We start from the raw sequence: 20,700 nt of genomic DNA, 5'->3' as shown, positions 1-20,700 counted from the left end.
GACATTTTAGCCGAATTCTGACGAGACTCGTGCAAAATTTATCACTGAGAGGTACAAAATAACCACCGTGTACTTTGTTCAGCGATCTGTCACGCCTCAAAAGTCAAAACCCCCCGAAAAAAAAAACAAGTTTAAGCTATCAGCTTTCGACCCCCACAATATCAAATATTTGGGAAAATTAAACTTAAGATAACACTCATAAAATGAAGAATAAAATAGTCAAACAAGCCTCTTGATTGCCCAGAATTCTCATAATTCTCTTTTCTTGCTTTCGGGAAAGTAATAGGCTGTTCGTCTTGACATCAAGGGAAAAAAAACTCAAAAGCAACCCATGGGAAACATCTTTGAATCGGATTTCTATGATACGACAACACTTACACCCTCAAGGGTCTTTGAGGATGCACCCGTGGGGCTTCCGACCGAGCTACTGTTTGAAACCGAAACAAAGGTAGATTTATGAAGAACGCCTGTCGGAGAAGCCCCGAACTGAGGACTTCCATCCCATCTTTCACCTTTATCCATGGCGTTACTTGCATTATTCAGTAGAACTTCCCCCAAAGGACCACCCATTGAGTTTCCCCACGCACCCGTCCCCACCCCCAAACCCACTTGGGAAGGATCGAGCTCACGGGACAACTTTAGTGATGAAACTGTAACTTTGTCTTGGTTGGGCGATGACGAGGATGATGAGAAATCAGTTGACATTGGAATAGACATTGAGAGCTGGGTCCAATCCGATTTCACGTCTTTAGACCAGGGAGCAGCTGAACGGTGCGGCTGAGCTTTGGGCCAGTTTTCCATGAAATGCCGGACTGAAGAGTGATCTTGGGTTTGTTGGTTGTTGAACTCCGTCAAAGAATTGTAGCTTTTACAGTCCAAATATGAACTTTTCTGTGTAGGATTGAGGAAAGAATCATTAGAGACAACCCCGAAATCTGACATCGATGTTCCGTCAAATGACATATGTTGTTTCAGGATGGAATATTGAGAGTCCTTTGAATCCAGATCGATGGTTGAAGGCATCACTGAGAGGCCCTGCTGATCTTTTACACTGTAAATAAACAAATAGACGGTGAATACAAAAATTAACTCGCTGCAGATATGTTCGAAAAGCTAGCATTTAAAACCAAGAAATGGCATCATTTGGGTTCCACACAGCCACCACTAGGTTACAAGAGATTTCAAATTTGTCTAGAAATTTTTCCTGAAGAGGAATCTATCGGTGCAATCTTGTTAAGACCTGCCCCTTTCTGAAAAGCATATCAGATATTTGTGGGTCTACCTTAAAGGTGAAAGTAAAAGATCAACTAAGTTAAGAGTATATGCATTATTATGAAAGATTAATCTTAACCTTGGAGATTAACGGAGGAAGCTAAGCTCTTAGTATATGCACCGTCACAAAAACTATTACTCCCTCCGTCCCGGTCATTTGTTGTCCTTTTGTTTTGGCACAAAGACCAAGAAAAGAGGAGATAGCCAATTACTAAATGACATGTGGATCAAATTGAGTGTGAATGAGCAAATTGTTCATCAAATGCATTCCTAAAATAGAAAGGACAACAAATGACTGAGACACCCTAAAATGGAAAAGGACAACAAATGACCGGGACGGAGGGAGTATTATGATAAGAGACCAACATATCGTATAAGCTCTTAGTATATGATCCGTCACAGAAACTATTGTTATGATAAGAAACCAACATATCGTATGTTTACTTGGACTCCTGGACACTCAGACAATTTATTTTTTATATTTCACAAAATAGCGGTGTCTATCCCTTGGACATGCATCTAGGTCGGATACTTCTAACTGAGTGACTATGAGCAACATAAAATGTATCTCACCGTTTAGTGATTGGGTCAGTAGAAGGATTGGTGGCACTAGCGGGCTGTAAACCCTTGACATGGTGTTGTGAGATAGCAGCGCCGTTGGGAACCCCAGCACCTGATGTTACCAATGATGACATGGAAGTAGACATCGGTGGCAACACCTTTGTGGTGGTGGTTCCAGAGGCAGCTTGGCCAGTGTGGCCTTCCACAGGCTTTCTTGAACGATGGCGGCCCCTGTTAATATGTCTTTCACAATATTTTTGGTCAGGAACAGCATCCCTCGAGCAACGCCATTTCTTTCCATCAGTACGACGACACCTTCCAGGCTCAGGATCAGTGTTGCCGGAGAATCCTAGATGGAAAGACCCCCATCCATCTACATTTTCAAAGCGCAAGGCAAATAGGCCGAATGGGGCCACCACAGTCAGAACAAAAACTATAATATGACGACGACAACACTACTACAACTTCTTAAGAGCTTCCACCAATGGCTTGGTAACTCTGAGTTAACCATACTAAAAACTGTGTTTGGATGAACTATCATGGAGTTGGGTTGGGAGTTGTATCACAATAAAAACTGCAAGCACTTAGTGAAGTCATTTTATTTCTTTTTTCCGTTCATAAACCACAACCAAGGAATAGTAAAACTTTGACTCGATTAGAAATGAGAACGGATCAAAAATTATGGCTGCTCAAAATATCATACAAAATCTAGATACGGCCTAGAACATTAGACTCAAGAAAAGAACATATCCATTCTTGTGTAGATAAATAAATTACTTGGTAAACCTCGCAACAATCGGGATGCACCAACACACATCATAAGGGTTGGAACTCGATTCATAATCGTCTAAAGACATCACTATAGACAGGTGTATGAACACTGAAAGAAAGAGAAAGCAGCTTACATGAATGGGAAGGATAAGATCCAATAGAGAAGCCAGGAAACCCGGCAGATTGGATTGCTTTTTTAATTGGAATAAGTAAATTAGAAGGAACAGGAACATTGGCAGTGAAGTACTTATAAATCATGGCCTGATGTTCCAACTCTATCCATTGAGCTGGTGTAAAAGGTCCTCTGATCCCTGTAAATGACCCATGCATTCCCCCATTCATGTTTCCAGTACCAAAGCCTGAGTTATCAGTCAAAAGGAGTTTATTAAACTCATTGCTCAGGTAAAATAAAATCCAAAATAATTTTTATACAAGGGGACCAGAATATACACAAATAAATTTTCAGGTCCAACAAAATAATTATAGCATTAGACAGTGTAAAACATATAAAGATATTGCAGAGCACATATGAAATTAATATACATACATGTTTCACAAAATTAAGAAAAGCAACTTAGAAGTGAGACGGAACCCTCAAATATTTGTGCCAAAACTTTGACACATACTGTATATATTTTTTTTTTTCCCTTTTCATTGCATAATTAATTGAATGCACAATACCAAAAACAGCATGACAAGCACAAAACCCTCAAAAATCCGGATACCTGGGTTTCTTTTATCATTTAAGTACCAATTAAATAAAGAAAAAGATTCAATGCAACTGTATCTTGACAAGACCAACTACACTCCCCACTTAAAAAGTTGTAAACTTTTTCATCACAAATGCAAATTAAAACATTTTCTGTAGGAACCAACATAATTTAAGACCAACCCACCTCATAAAATCAAAATTAAAACAACGGTCATATCCATCTTAAGTGGAAAACCGGTGAAATGCCTAAATGTTAATTTTTCCCAAATTAATGGAACATCATAAATTTAAATTTAAGTAATTATCCTTTGGCTCACCGCTCACCAACATATTTTAAGACCAACCCACCTCATAAAATCAAGATTAAAACGAAAACCATATGTTAAATTTATCATAAATAACATCAAATTAATAAATACGGAGTACAAAAAGTTCCAAACTTTATTATCACAAATTCAAATTAATAAATATCCTTGACTAACCAACATATATTTAATATTCTGAGATCAACCCACCTCATAAAATTAAAATTAAAATTAAAACACAACCCATAATTTAAAATTACAAAAAAAAAAAAAATTAAATCTAGCTATTTAAAAAAATGCTAAAAATAATATACCAGGGGAAGTTCTGTAGTAGTTGTTATAGGTTGAAGGAGTAGAAGAAGGAGTTTGGTGATAATAAAAAGAAGAATCATCTCTATCAGAAACTAATCTCAAGTCTTTAGCAGAAAGAAAGCTAACTAATTCAGGTTTATCAGTTGAAGAAAAGCTCAACATTTGCTGTTTATCTTCAGATCTCAACCCATAATCATCAACCCGTTTACCCATTTTGTTAGACTCATTTTCAAACGGGTCGGATCTTTCTCTTTTGACTAACCCAGATCCATCAATACCCATTAAACCAAACTCCATTACCTAGTCAAAACTTGGAAGTACAAAAGTTGAGTTCATGAGAAAAATAATTTAAAAAAAAATAAGAAAAAATAAGAAAATATGTTGAGATTAATGGGGATTATAGTGGGGAGAAGGGAGAAAGGATATGAGGAGAGAGAAAGAGAGGAGCATCTTTAATAGAGTTAAATTAATCAAGAGGTTTTGTTTGTGTTTGGTTTGAAGTGTTGAGATTATTATGGTGTTTGTTTTAAGGAACACAAGAAGGAAGTGTTTAGTTTTGAACAAAGGAGATGAGAAGTGAAAGAGGCCAAGAGGGTGTGTTTTCAAGTTGAGGAATTGGACAAGGTAGTACGAGTACTATCGTTATTGGCAGCTCACCATAAAGGAATAGTGTACTAGTTCACCACTTCACGCACATTTTTATTCATCAAGAAGTAATTTTTCGAGGGAGTAAATAAGGGTAAATTTGGGTTGTTTGCTAGTTAGCCAATGACATGATTGCTCTATTTTATTTTTTTCAACTAACTAATCTTATGAGGACGGCTTAATATTAAAACGAGTTATATATCATCCTATATGAGTGTATATATAATAATTTTTTTTTGTTTTTCTCTATGCATTCTGTTTTTGTCTTATTCATCCCACATTGGCATATTGACTCGTCTTAAACTTAAAATAGTTATCCTAGTCTTAAATGAGAATGGGACTCGCTAAATCCCGCACATCAATTTACTCAATCCCGCACATTTTTTCCGTTATTCCGTGTATACCCCTCTCATTTCTCACCTCGCTAAGAGAGAAATAAGAGAGAAATAAAAACTCTAAAAATCCCTCCAAAAGAAAAACCCACCATAGAAGCCCCACTTACCGACTATGGCCCACCAACCACCCATAAACTGACCAATGACAAAGTATATTTAGTTGTCAGGGCTGGGGGATGGGTGATTAGAGAGGTTCTGTAATACTACGATTTTCTAAGTCTGTTACTCGGCCGGGTATGGCTTACTCGGCCGGGTATGGCTTACTCGGCCGAGTAATGCGTCGTGTATTTCTGGTCAGGCTACTGTGCAGGAATACTCGATCGAGTATCCGGTCTGACGGTGATTATTTCCGCAGTTTGATTTAGAGAGGATTAGAGTTATAAAAACGGGATTTACAGTTTCATAATCACTTTTACTAAAACCTAAACCCGCAACGTAACTCTAATCATCTCTAATCCCTCTCAAGTTCGTGGATTGCTCGTGAATCTTGTTCTTTCTTCTCTTCCGTCGATTGTGTCGGTAAGCCTCTAGTTCTTCAAGTTTTGACAATTTATCTCTTAGGGTTTTGCCCTAGTTTTATGATTTGGGGGAAAACGGTTGTTGTGCATGTTTGTGATTCAATTGTATGATTGTAACACCCGCGAAATTCCCATGTTGCCATTTTAAAATTTATTAAACCATTTGATTGCTTTATTTTATATTTTTGAATTATTCAGTTTAATTAATTTTATTTCAAATACGAGTTTTATAAAAGTAATATTTTAAAGCTCGTTTATATAAAAATACGTATTATCAATACTATATATTAATTCCAGAAACCAAGGGACTTCAATGTAATTAAATAAATCTATACAAATTAGTTATACTATATAGTTTTAATTCAATAGCACTGTGCGATGGACCTGAACAAGGGATATCAATGTAAATATTATATAGTTTTGGTTGGAGAAGTTAGAGAACACCGGAATATGGTGATTTTTCTAAAAATAAACATGCCCCACCTATGGAAACTATTAAAATAAATATGTTAATACTTTAACATAAACAAATATAATATAAGTATATTATATTTTGAAAACTATTAAAATGTAAATAAATCAAGATAGATTTTCAAAAAAATATAATATTCCATAATTATTTCGATTTGATTAATTTAATGCATATATGTAATATATTTAATGCATATATGTAATATATTTATTAAAGTACTAGAAGTAAAATTGGATATAGTAATATGATAGTAATCACTCATCAATGCATATATGTAATATATTTATTAAAGTACTAGAAGTGAAATTGGATATAGTATATGATAGTAATCACTCATTGGATGCTTAAATAGTAAAAGTAATTCTGTTAGTAATGAAAAAAGAATTGTAGTAACATTAGATATAGTCAGAATAACAATATTAGCAGCGAGCGGGAGTAGTGAAAATAACAGAACTAATAATGTGAGTAGTGAAATTATCAATATTTATGTACAAGTAGTGAAAGTAATAATAATTACGTAACAATAATTACGGTGGGAGTATTGAAAGTAATAGCGAAAGTAATAAAAGTAACCAACCATACTAAGAACAAATGAAAGTATATATGAACAATTAACTAACTAATCGATTTAAATAAAATATTAATAGCGGGAGTAGTGAATTTATCTCATTATTTATTTCATTGTAATTTTAAGATATACTCCGTATCATAGAAAAATGTATTAATGATAAATTTATGAGTTATGCAATTTTAAAGTAGTTTTAGATAATTGAAAATAGATTTTAATGCTAAACAAAGGTAGCCCGGGCGAAACCGGGCATCCATACTAGTTAAACTATATTCTTAAGGCATAATTTATATAAGGATATATGTATGTATATTTTTGGTCGGACAATAATAATGACCGTAATAATAATAATTTTCGTCTTAAATTCCGTTTAACTTTAGACCGTCACATTATTTTCACATATGAGACTAATCTATTCTCGACCTATCCTATACCGACAACACATACACACACTAACCTACCCTCTTACACTCTACTTTTAAATAATTCTATTATTATTATTATTATTAGGGTAAATTGATAACTTATACCTTACATAACACTATTTTTCAAATCTTATACCTAACATAATTTTTTTTCAAAACTTATACCAAAAATGACAAAATCTTATAAACTTAATACCAACTGGCACCTCCGGTGCAAAAAATGAACGGATTCCACCAGAATTCAAATTTTACCCACTAAATATAATATTTGTTTCCAAGTTTACCCTTCTATAACACAATATACTTTGGGTTCATCCATCTATTCTTTATTTCTTCTTTCTCTTTCTTCTTCCCAGATTCCATCAACTAAATTAAGAATTCCTCATCCTTGATTAGGCATTTTTTTTCCTGATTAGGTTTTTCCATCTTACAAACCCAATTATATTCAGAAAATTAGGGGAAAAATCGGAAAAGCTTTGTAAAGTTCACATAAAGGATTGAGGGGCTGACTTTATTTTTGGAGACAAAAATCAACAGTAGGGTAGTAGACAAAAAGCAATAGTAGCAGAATATGATAATGAAGTCAAAGCCATGATCAACAAATTACAGCAGTAGCATACAAATCAAAATTACAGCAATAACAGTAGCATACAAGTCGAAATCATATATGATTGATTACAACCTTAATAGAATTATATATTAACCTGTTATTATAATCAAAGAGAGAACAAATGAATAAGTGGAATGATCAATTTATAACATGAATTGATATTTTTACAAACTAACATCTTATTTTTACAAACCAGATTAATATTGAAAAGAGCTGCACGGTATAAGAATGAGGGGACTTGTAGAAGCTTGATTACAGAAGGATTGATCAGATTGAAGTACTATCGAAAAAAATTGGTAAATGTCGTAGAAATTGATTTAGGGATTTTACTTTGGGGAAAATAGAGGGGTTATTAGTTTAGGGATAGTGAAAATGAAAGTAAGTGGGGAGTAAAGTAAGTGTGGGTGAATATATATTAGAGGGGCAAAACTGTCTTTTTTTAATTTTTTTCATCGGAGCTGTCAGTTGGTATTAAGTTTATAAAATTTGGTCATTTTTGGTATAAGTTTTGAAAAAAAATTATGTTAGGTATAAGATTTAAAAAGTGGGGTTATATAAGGTGTAAGTTATCATTTTACCCTTATTATTATTATTATTATTATTATTATTATTATTATTATTATTATTATTATTATTATTATTATTATTATTATTATTATTATTATTATTATTAGTAGTAGTAGTAGTAGTAGTAGTATTCCCTCCCTTACCCGTCACTTTCCCCTGCCCCATTTCCTTTCTTTCTTTTCGCGTCACCTACTGCAACAATAACAATCAACAGCAAATCGCCATTTTTCCTTCCGAGCTTCAAACCCCGATTTCTTCCCCATTGCTCAACCAAATTCGATAATTTTTATACCATTCTCTCCCTCTTTCTGCCCTCCCTCTTTCTAGGTAAGAAAGGTCCCAACTTTCCTCCAATTTCGTGACTGTCGTCCCTCCTTAGGGTTCGGGTTTCGCTAAGTCTCCTTGTTCTGCGTGTGTAGATGTAATATTGGACAACCCAGAGCAGTTTGGCGATGAAATCGTGTTCATTGAAGGGCAAAAAAGGTAACGGTGATAGGTTACTCGACAAAAATGTCGAAATTCCGTCTTATGTGTTGTTTTATATGTGTTTGTTTGATAAAGTTGGGTTCTTTATATTTTTTCTTATTTGTATGGTTATTTCCGTCTTAATTATGGTTCCAAAATGAGTGCTTGAGTCGGGTTTAAGTGAACCCAAGTCTGGGCTGTGTTGGGTCGTAATGGTGACCATTTTGGGACGAGAGAAGGGCATGTGTTGGTGCCGTTTTTGGGCACGAAGTTATGCTATTTTGGGACTGCATTGAGACGGACAATGTAGCGTTATAGTTTCTGTACTCGGCTGCTTTAGCAACCTATTCTGATGGTGGTTGCGGCCTGTTTTGGGTGGTCGTTTGCAGCTTGCATGCCTGCTTTGTGGTCTGGTTTTGGTGGGTTACTAGTCGGGTGAAATCCCATCCTAAAATGAACTCTTTTTATACTTTCAAAATGAAATGATTTGTCTCTGCTGGCTACTACATTCTCAAGACTGCTATTGCGTGATACTCTGTCTTGGAACGATATTATGCAGTTTTCGTGACGGTTTTTGAGATAGTTTTTGCAGGTATTTCGGGACAGTTTTGAGCGTGATAATGGTGTCTTTCGGGACTGTTTTTGGGTGTAGCAATGGCTGTTTTTGACACGGTTTTAAGTAGCGTTATAGGGTTGTTTTGGGTAGTCGGGATGAGGGATTATATGGACTGTTTTGGACGGTGTTTGGATGTCATTTTGGATTAGGTGGGGTGTTGCGTGGTTTTAAAGTCAGATGCTCATTCTTTAGTTCCCTTTCATGAAGAGAAACATATGTCTTGATACATTACTATCCAGAGATTGCCACGCTAAGACCTTCTAAGTTAATAATCTTGTCATGTTTTGGTTTGGTTATTGTTTTTATGAATAATAGGATGTTGTCATGTTTTGGTTTGGCTAGCCCTCTTGTCTAGTGAGAAAGCTCGGACCTTATAAGGTAATATATTTGTGTGGGAAGTTGGAATTAACAGCCTGTTAGTAGTAGCTACACTGATGAATGCCGGGAACAAGTGAAATGAAAAATCAGTTATAGAATGGACGTTAGGAAGGATTAGCTTAAAAGAAAATAGGAATATAGATAGTCTACCTTCTATCTGATTTCTATAGCATCATTGAGTTAGACCCGATATTATCTGTTGAGAAACATAATTGTGTGTAAGTTATTGAATTTCCGTCTCATGCTTTATAGATAGTAATTCGTTAAATATCGTCCATTTATATTTTTTTCTCTCATGAATTATAATTGTGGAATTCATTATTGGATTATTTCATTTATATAGGAAATGACATGTTTTCATTTTAAGATGAGTCCAATTCAATTATTTATGTTTTATAAGTAATAAATGGTCTATCTTACATTGGTGTCATTTATAATTCCATTCTTGTTTTGCCCTTTATAAATGGTTTGCTTCCATTTATTTACATTTTTATTCAAGTGACAAATATTGAAGAAATGGGCTATTTATTCATATTCATGAATATAATTTGTCATGAAATGTCTTAATTGGATTATCATCGGTTCATTACATGTAGTAGTCTCATTCCAAGTTGATTCGTATCGCTTGGTTGAGTCGTACCCGTTTTATAATGCCTTTATGCTATACCGTATTGCTTGACTTATCTTTATGCCTCTTTCGGACTGTCCTGCCGATTGTGGGTTTAGCTCATATCTTCCGCCTCTTTCGGACTGTCCTGCCGATTGTGGGTTTTCGATTTTCGATCTGTCTCCGAGTCTTGGATGTGGACTGTTCTGCCGCATGTCGAATCGGGGACCGTTACGCCCCCCGAGAGTCGCGGTTTAGACTAGGGGACGAGTCTTGGGAGTACCATTGTCGTCCTACCAGGGGAATTATATTTTGATATATGAGTAGTAAAGGTCTTGCTTGGTTATAGATATTGGTATTTGTCTGTTGTTTGTCTTGGTCCTATTGGACAATAGGGGTGAGCTATAAGCCCTCTAGTTACGATATGATCGTCGGGATTGATGTTCCCATCCGTTCTTATGGTGAGATGCAAGCCATAAGTATGAATGTAACATTAGTAGCCACGTCTCGTGCAATGTTTGCTAAGTGGTTTTCCATGTAATGGCTATAGTTTCTATTCTTGTAATTTGCATTGATTGATCCCTACTTAACTGTTTCACATTCGGATTCTAATCTCACATCTATGTTGTATTTCCTTAAAATGCGTGCTTTGGTGTAGATTACTGTATTCTTGTCTTTCATATCATTTAATTGTCTCACATGAACAGTTGAATCTTTATTATGCTAATGATGACTTATCTTGTTCCATCTCTTTTATCCGCCCTATTTAAATTAAACTTGACATTCACATCTTTTGTAAGTATCTTATATGACTTACCTGTTTTAGTTCTTTGTTATGTTCGTTTCGATATTTTATGGCTGGGAGAACCTTGAGTTACTCCCCACTGTCTGCGGCGTTCATGTTTACATGAATGACATGTATTAGTGGTGCATTCATGGGGTGAAGACATGTGTGAGCTAGCGAGCACTTCGGCCTAATAGTTGGTTTATTAGGATTGTTTAGACTCACTTTTTTTTTGCATTGTCATTCGAGGGATATATTTTCCCTCACCTTGACTATCACGTTTGTATAATTTAAACTTTATTTCCGCATTCTTTATTTATGTTTTGGATTTTAATGAACCCGCGCTTTAAATTTTAAAAAGTTTCAAAAATTTCCTAATTTCCGCTTTAATTTATTAGTTATATTTTCCGCGTTATCGCGGGGTGTCACAATGATTGTTGCTAGGTGGAGATTTCGTAAAGGAGCCGTTTTAGCTTGCTTGATTGACTCGTGTCAGATTTGTGCTAAGGTAGAGTTTCCCTACTCAGTTTATTGTTTAATTGATTTAAGATGCATTGTTGTAATTGTTTGATACGATTGATATTGTGATTGATTGTTGTTGATGGATTGGAGTATGGGGTGTTGGTGTTGAGATGGTTGGTGATGTTTGTGAGGTGCGTCCTCGGCTAAGTGGAGTCACTTGCGGGAGTGGCTTCACGTCCTTGATTCACCCGCTGTGGAACCCGCCACAGAAGGGGATGTGCATATTAATGAACAGGGTTATCGCTCGTTGATGAGCGGGGCTTAGGTGGGCAAGGCTGCGGTCCCCCACTGGCAGGGCTACACACTTTTTTGTGTAGTTAGTTATGAGATGTGATTGGGAGTTGGAGGTGAATTGTGGAACATCTATTTATCCTTATCGTACTTTGTCTTATATTGATTATGCAGTGAACTGACCCCGTTTTTGTTTTGTAAAATCTGTGGTGATCTATTCGGGGATGGTGAGCAGATTGTGACAGGTGATGATGATCTTTAGCTATGGGGACGAGATGGGGAGTCATCACTTCGAGTCTAGCTTCCGCTATCACGAGATTAGCTGTTTTAGATTCATTTGTTTGAGTACTAGCGAACATTGTTTTGGATTTGGTTTTAGAACTTGTAAACTTTAACTTATATACTTTAATAAATGTTATGGAATGGTTTCTTTTAATCTACTAACCTCGGGCAACCGAGATGGTAACAGTCTCTCATGCTAGGGTGGTCCTTAGTAAGGTACCTTGGTATGTGGGGGTGTTACAGGTTCGACGGCAATACATGCGTTGAGGAGAGAGAAGAGGGGAAGGGTGTATCGCGCGCATGGTGGCTCACAACATGGTTGGTCGACAACACATTGGGGGAGGGGGAGAAGGGGTCGACACTATTGGACGGTGTTGGGGGATCGGTGGAAGGAAGGGTCAACGACGATGAAGGTGTTGAATGTTGAGGAAGGGAGAAATGAGAAGAAATAGGGATGAGTCTCGCATGGGGGTGATATGGTTGACGCCGCAACATGGCCGAGGGGAGTGTTGGTCGTTAGTGCTGGTGGATGGGTGGTGACAAGTGATGGAGACTATCCTCAACCTTAAAGACTTTGTCACATCAATTTTTCTCAAACTTTTATTACGAAGTATTTTTTTATTATTCAGACTCACCTCGTACTTTAGACATTATTTCCAAGACTCGCTTAATACTCTACTTATTCACTTCACTTTTCTTGTTAGGCTTTTACAAAAACGGAAAAAAAAATACACAGAGGAATCATTCATTGGATGACATCCCTAGAAAGATCTGTCAAGAATCATGTAAAGTCTTAAGTTGAATCTTAGATTTTCAAGACTCAAGTTAAGACTTTATCAAGACTTTGATGGATTATTGGTAGTCTTGAGTGAGTCTTGAATCAAGGCTCATGTGAGTCTTGTCTCAAGACTCGTGTGAGTCTTATCTCACGACTACCAATAATCTTACCTTAAATAAAAAATTTCATGGTATTCTTCCCACTTTCCTCTTGTAATGTTAAATCTGACGACTTTTCAATGCCTTTTTTATTTACTTCCTCCTATTCAGCTTGTAGTTTCCCCTTTCCTTTTTCATACTAGTCTGGTTTTGTTCCCTCTTTCCTTATTTGGAAACTTTTGTGTGGCCCAAATTCAATTTCATGTGGGAAAGATGATCAATTTGAAAAAAGAAAAAAACGTCAATTTTTGAGCTCGTAAACACGAGTTATGTCCTCTTAAAGTTTTCCGGATGAAAAAAATTGGGTATTTCGGGCAAAATGTCAAATCTCAAGGGTACCACGTGCATTTTCCAAAAAAAGGAATATCACTTTTCTTTCTTACCTTATACAGAAAAAGAAAAACAAAGCGTGCATTAAGGATATCAATTCCATCCACACCACGAAACGTGATGTAGTGATAGAAAGAGAAAAAGAAAAAAAAAGAGTAACCTAGGGATCAACATTTGAGGAAAATCATGACAGTAGCCGTTAAAGCTTCAGCTAGTATTTCTTCATCATCAATCCAAAAAACTCGAAAAAATAGTAATAAATTTGATTTACTTTCTGCTACAACACAAGAGGAATTCCCTATTTTAACAAGAAATGAGGGACCTTCCAGCGCGGATGCTCACAAGGAAAAAACTATGGTGTCAATTGTTGGTATACCAGCTTTGCCATTGGAATCGTTGGTGGAAGATGTGACAGAAGAAGAAGAAAGCACTCCATATGTTCACAACCTTGAGGTCATAGAGGAAGGCCCAGAAATGTTGCAGTTTACTGAAGCAGAGGTACAAGTTGAGTTGAATTATTGGCGTAACTCTGTCTACTGCTTCATACTGGGCGCAAATCCACCATGGGAGATTGTGGAGGGGTTTATTCGTTGTCTCTGGATAAATTTTCAGGTAGATAAACTCTCATTCCTTTCTAATGGTGTATTCATGGTAAGATTTAAAACAAAAGCTGCAATGGACGCTGTTCTCAAACAGGGTCACTTTTTATTTGATAATAAACCCCTTATTGTGAAACCCTGGACCCCATAGGTAGAACTGGTGAAACACGATGTGAAAACTGTCCCTTTGTGGGTTAAACTACATAGACTTCTTCTAAAATTTTAGGGGAAAGGAATACCTCGTATTTCTGGACTGTTGGGTAAATATATTAAGTGTGACCAGGTTACTGAAGAGAAGACCAGGATTGGCTATGCTCGTGTAATGATTGAATTGCAATTTGGGAACCCTCTCCCTGATAAAGTTCAGTTCTTGGATGAGTATAGTGAGGTTGTTAAAATTGCTGTAGAGTTTGAATGGAGGCCCGTGGTTTGTGCTATCTGCAAGGGCATTGGTTATAACTCAAAGGATTGCAGGAAGGCTACTAAGAAAAAAACACAGGCACCAAAGGGTTCTAAACCAGTTACTCAAGTATGGAGACCAAAACCAGTGGATAAGAATCCCATCCAATAGAGTAAAGACAAGTCCAAAATGCCTCAATGATGTGATACCACAGAATAGTCCTACTACAGAAATCCAATTGCATACCCCAGTAGTGTGGCACAGATCTGGTACTTATTCCACGGGGCCTACCCCCAATTCGTCCTATTGTAAGGATGAGTAGACATGAGGGAACTGAATGAGGGTATAGTATTGACATGTTTGGGCAACAAACATTTTTAGAAGCATTGAACAGATCCAAAATGCATAAATAGATGAGTTTCAAGCTTTCTTAACCAGGTGTGAGTTAGTAGATGGCCCTGCTGTAACACCCCTCATACCAAGATACCTTACCAAGGACTACCCTAGCATGAGAAGCTGTTACCATCTCGGTTGTCCGAGGTTAGTATATCAAAAACAACAATCCAAAACAACTATATTAAAGTATAGAGAGTTTAACGATTACATTATCTCAGACCAACTCAAAATAAAAGTGTAAGGGCCTCAAAACAACTGAAATCAAAGACAGCTAAACTCGTAACAGCGGAAGCTAGACTCGAAGTGATGACTCCCCATGATTGTCCCATAGCTAAACATCTGCATTACCTGTCATACTCTGCTCACCATCCCCGAATGGATCACCTCAGGTTTTACAAAACAACAACACGGGGTCAGTACCGTTCAGTCAAGATAAGACAAACAAATAATGTAAACGGCTGATCATCCTCCGTAGTAACCGACTACACACCAAAGTGTGTAGCCCTGCCAGATTACTCATCGCAACAGGTAATCCACTCCGCCAGTGGGTGATCGCAGCCCATCCCCACCTAGTCCAGCTCATCAACGAGCGACTAACAATCCCTGTCCCTTAATGTGCACATCCCCTTCCGTGGCGGGTTCCACGGAGGGCGAACTAGGGTGTGAAGCCACTCCCGCAAGTGACTCCACCACAATCACACACACACAACATCACAACTGTCACAACACTATAACCGTCACAACACAACCACACCAACACCGTCACCACAACACCCATCCTCCGATGATCAGCAGATAACAACAATTATGAAACAAATACAATCTTAATCAATTAACAGTACTGAGTAGGAGAAACCCTACCTTTTCGCAATCCGCTATGCTGCAATCAATCATACAATATGCATAACAAATACCACATCGTCACCTACAAAAATGATAATCAACAATCACATAATGCAAACACTATATGCAAAAACCCATTTCCCCCAAATTCATAATTAAAGACAAACCCTAGAATTAATCATGAAGAAACATGGGAATAAATACTTACCGACGAAAGGGTGAAGGATTGAATGCGATTGCTGAGATTATCCACACATACAAAGAGGAGAGATTGGGAGTGATTAGAGCGTCGTACGTTTGATTAGGTTTTGTAAAATGATGTTTAGAAACAGGTTATCGAAATTATATAACCTCTAATTACTCCCGAATCAAACCGCTGAAATATTACTCGCCAGACTGGATACTCGGTCGAGTATAGAGTATACTCGGCCGAGTATCCTCTACTCGGTTGAGTATTCATCATACTCGGCCGAGTGTTCCTTGGCAGTAGCCAAACTGACTACACGACCCACACTACTCGACCGAGTAGGCCATACTCGGTCGAGTACCGGCCTATAAAATCCGTAGTACACAGTCTTCCCCCCTTAAAACGAACTTCGTCCTCGAAGTTCCAACCCAACCTATAAAACCTGGACACCTAACACTAAGTCCACCAATCACGCTTACTTTCACAACACGGCTCACGATAACATCTCAACATAGCCTCCTAATACTGACTCCATAATATTATCGAAGAACCACAATATAATGTTGCCAAGCTTGTCTCACTTCTATACCACTCACTAGGAACTCAATAACAAGACACTCCACAAAAAAAGATCAACCATCAAGATGGAATGTTACATTCTACCACCCTTAAAACGAACTTCGTCCTCGAAGTTTACTCACACACATAAACATCCTCACACAATCCGTTACTCACACTCCTAAACATCATACTACTACGAGCACTGCCATTACCTGCCATAAAATCAACCCCAACACAAATCCATCCTTACTGTAATACTCCGTATTTATAAGTCTTGGGGTACTCTATCGAGTAGCCCTTACTCTGTCGAGTAAGGGTAAGTTGCGAGATAAAATATTTTCTGACCTGTTGGGTACTCGATCGAGTAGCTGGGGTACTCGATCGAGTAAGGGGGTACTCGATCGAGTACCTTGGGTACTCGATCGAGTACCTTGGGTACTCGATCGAGTGTCCTAGTTTTTCACGGGGAGTTTTCTCGGGTTTTGTTAATTATGCGATTAAGGTATTTAAACATAGTCGTCATTGTTTTAAATCACTTTTACAAAACCTAAAACCCTGTTTAAGAGAGAAAGCAACCAGTTCATCTTCCTAATCGCATCCTTAGCAATTCCCGGAGTTCAGACGGTCAGTTCTTGTCGTTATTCGTATCGTTGAGTTCCCTGCATCGAGGGTAAGCTTTTAATATAATTTTTATAATGTTTTGTTAAGTTTGGTTAAACCCTAATTTAGAGATTGGGGGTTTTGTGTGTAGTTTGTGATGTGTAGCCTCTATGTGTTATATGATAGGAGGAGGGTTCGTAGAAGAGACTTTTTGATCTGTTTGTTGATCCGTCATTGTTGTGCTTTCCAGGTAGGATTCCCTACTCAGTATTAGTTCCATAATGGGATGATTGTTGATGTGTTGAGATTGATTGTTTGATATAGTAATTGTATTGTGACGGTTGTGATTATGATTGTGATGGATTGTTCTCTGGTTCTCGAGATGCGTTCTCGGCTGAGTGGAGTCACTTGCGGGAGTGACTTCACGCCCTAGTTTCGCCCTTCGTGGAACCCGCCACGGAAGGGGATGTGCACATTAATGGGACAGGGTTATCGCTCGGTATGATGAGCGGGGCTTAGGTGGGAACAGGCTGCGGTCCCCCACTGCTGGCGGGCTAGTCCGGTGGACGATCAATGATTGAGATGATTGGAATTGGTTGGTTGTGTGTGTGTGTGTTAAGGGTTAAGGCATCTGTTTATCTTATTGTTGATATATGTATTGAATTGTGTGATTAGTCTTGACCCGTTTAAATGTTTTAAAAGCTGTGGTGATCCATTCGGGGTGGTGGCGATTATTGAGCGGTGTGATATGACGCGTATGGGATAGCCGGGATGAGTCATGACGTGGCGATTAGAAGTCTTCCGTGTCGTGGGGCGAAAGTCTAGTAGCTTTGATAGTTTTAGCTGTAGACCGTATGAGAACCTTGTAATTCCTTTTATTAGTTTTGGTTTGAACATGTAATCACTTAATCTATAATTACTTTAAAAGTACGTTTCTTTATTGTCTTATGATATTCGGTACCTCGGGCAACCGAGATGGTAGTATCCTTATACCCGAGTGGTCCTGGTAAGGCACTTGGAGTATGGGGTGTTACAAATGGTATCGAGAGAGACGATTTTGAAACTGTAACAAATGAACATAATGAACATAGGGAGTCTAATAAAATGAACCTGGTGTATGTGTAATGGGAGCCCCGGCCGATGCTAGGTTTTGGGTGAGTAGGCGCCCTCACTTCAAAATCTTGGCCCCATGATACTTAAGCCAGTCACATGGTATGGGAACGTGGAGTCCGTGTGTATATGTGCGACGCGTGTATGTTAATTGTCTTTGTATATGGTTTGTTGAAAGCATGTTGCATGATAGTTGGTTGACATGTTGGTTGGAATCGTTGGAAAAGTATATGAGAATGATGAATGATATGGTAGAAAAAGAAAGTAGTTCGTATATGATGATGTGTGATGAAGTGGATTTGTAATGTTGTTGTATTAGCAACATGGAAATAGGATTTGTAGTGTATGGGTGTGGTTTGTGTTATGAAAAGTTATGAAAATTTAAAACATGCGGGTAATACATGATTGAAAGTTGAATGTTATATGAGCATGATAGATGGTAATGTTTGACTTTTGGTAAGTAGTAACATGAAGAATAGAGGTTCAATGATATGTGTTTTATATAACGAATTGGATGAAAAGCATGATGGTTGTTTATAACGTGGCACTTGATAACACGAAGTAGATTATTTTGTTAATTGTATGAGGAGTCGCGCAGATTTGAACGCATAGTTGTAATCATAATGTTGAAATAATAATGAATGCATAGTACGTTAGGGTATGTGAGATAACATTCGGGTAGTATTCACGAGTCTGCATGACTCGATCGAGTGGGTTTGATTCGATCGAGTGGGTACTTGTCGTTATTTTTACCAGAATCGTGTTTTTGGGCACTCGATCGAGTACCTCGGGCACTCGATCGAGTATGGGGTCACTCGATCGAGTAGCGGGCTACTCGGTCGAGTAAATCGAGATCGAAAGGTCTGTTTGGGTTAAGGTCGGGGCACTCGATCGAGCATGTTGGGCACTCGATCGAGTAGCCTCAACTCGATCGAGTAGGTTACGTAGTCGATCGAGTGGGGTCTGTCTGGTCATATGCGTATTTGGGTCATATGTTTGTCTTTTGACATTCGTTGCATATTATGTTTAATTCAAAGGTGTTGTATTACTTCTTTATGCATTGTTTTACGTATGTGTTGGTCCTGAAGCGTAAGTTACCCAATCTTATGATGTAAAGAGTGGCACTATGATGAGTATGAGTTCGGTGGGGAGGACATGAGTTATATGTGATTATGATAGATGGTGGAAAAAGAAAAGGAAGATTGGTATAGTTTATTGAGGCATGGCGCACGTTTTGCGAGACGGGATGAGTGATATGATTGTGTGTTGAGTAATGTAAAAATAAGTGAATATAGACAAGGGATGATGTGAGTATAATGAACGTGAGAATGAAAAGATTGAAAGTAAGAATGTGGATAGTGGCAGCTTGAGATGTGTAAAGAGTTAAGGAGGGAAATGGTTAGGAGTCGTGTGGGTTATGGATTTATGTAGTGAAAGTTCGTTTAAAGGGGTTGAGAAGAGTAATATATAGTGAACTTTATGGAGACATGTCGCGAGGTGTATTTGTAGACAGTGAGTGAGTTTGGGAGGTTTGGTTTATTAAAAGATGAAACTACTGTGTGATTTCCTTGGCTAATTAACGGTATTAAATGAATTCTGATTTCTAGAGATGTAAAAAGGGGGATGCAATTATTTGAACATTAAACGTTGGTTCTATGGATAGATTAGTGGCAAGTATGAGTGATGGCATAATAAGAGAAGATCCATGGTAAGAAAGAGTGAGATGATGTCGGTAGAAAATAATGGAATTAAGTTTTGGAGCAACGAAGGGGTAACCAGATTTCTAAAGAGTTAGCTAGAAGGAATAAGGAGTTGAACTATTAATTGGTATTATTGAGTGTAAAGAGAAAAGAAGGATAAAAGTAAGCTGAGGAAAATGTTCACCGGAGCTATGTGATATAAAGATAAGAAATCATCGAAATATGTGATGGTATCACGAGGATGTTAGCTAAAGGTTATATAGGAGTTTCAGGGCAACATGATTGGTAATGAGTTTCGAGGAATTAAGGGAGTAAGAAGTTGGTGGAGTATTGGCACGATACGAGATATTTGGTGGAGAGTTGGATGACAATACAAATAATATAGCATTGGGAATAATGTTGAGGTAATTTTGTGGATGGGTTTGATGTTCGTTATTTGCAATGTTAACCAAAAATGGTAGAAAAACCATGTTATTTTGATATGAGTGCAAGAGATTTGATATACGAGCAGCGGTGGCATTGTGGTGTTATCACTAATGGCTAAGAGTGATGGAATATTAGAAAGGTAGCAATTCTAAAGAGGTTGATTTGGTAGGGACCTGATTGTTGTGTATGATTGTGAGAGGGTATAAGATGTGGTTAGATGAGGCGGACGCTATTAGTTGAATAGTGAAGGTGTGATTATATTTGGCAGGAAGTGATGGTTGTGCGAATGGGGAATATGTTATGAGGGGCATATGAGTTAAACTCGGGCGGCAGGTAACCTTTTTCGAGTGGTGACTTACGTGGTCGGGATTGACTAGTTGGTTGTGATTACGGTGCATGATTTGTGTAAATGTTTGTGTGAGGTTCTGACCTCACAAGAAGTGGTATGGTATGATAATTATAAAATTGTTTTATGAATGTTCGGTAATATATATGTTGGATACGGTAATTTAATTTAATGATATCCAAAAAGGTAATAATTTGATTGATTTGACATGGCTAGTTATAATTTTATGTGTATTGATAACACATGTG

The 20,700-nt window shown here is 37.5% G+C and overlaps 1 protein-coding gene across 1 annotated transcript; it reads right to left on the bottom strand.

The window, feature by feature from the left end:
* Positions 1–216: 216 nt before the first annotated feature.
* LOC141623098 (growth-regulating factor 2-like) lies at positions 217–4,604 on the bottom strand. Its single transcript, XM_074439160.1, has 4 exons — positions 3,936–4,604; positions 2,739–2,963; positions 1,846–2,206; positions 217–1,051 (listed from the first exon to the last, which is right to left on the bottom strand). Exons 1-4 carry the CDS (start codon positions 4,228–4,230, stop codon positions 358–360), a joined length of 1,575 nt encoding a protein of 524 aa, XP_074295261.1. The 5' UTR covers positions 4,231–4,604; the 3' UTR covers positions 217–357.
* Positions 4,605–20,700: the final 16,096 nt, after the last annotated feature.

This window comes from Silene latifolia, chromosome X (assembly GCF_048544455.1).
Source record: "Silene latifolia isolate original U9 population chromosome X, ASM4854445v1, whole genome shotgun sequence".
Classification (NCBI taxonomy): Eukaryota; Viridiplantae; Streptophyta; class Magnoliopsida; order Caryophyllales; family Caryophyllaceae; genus Silene; species Silene latifolia.
This window is presented reverse-complemented; position numbering and strand designations above follow the sequence as displayed.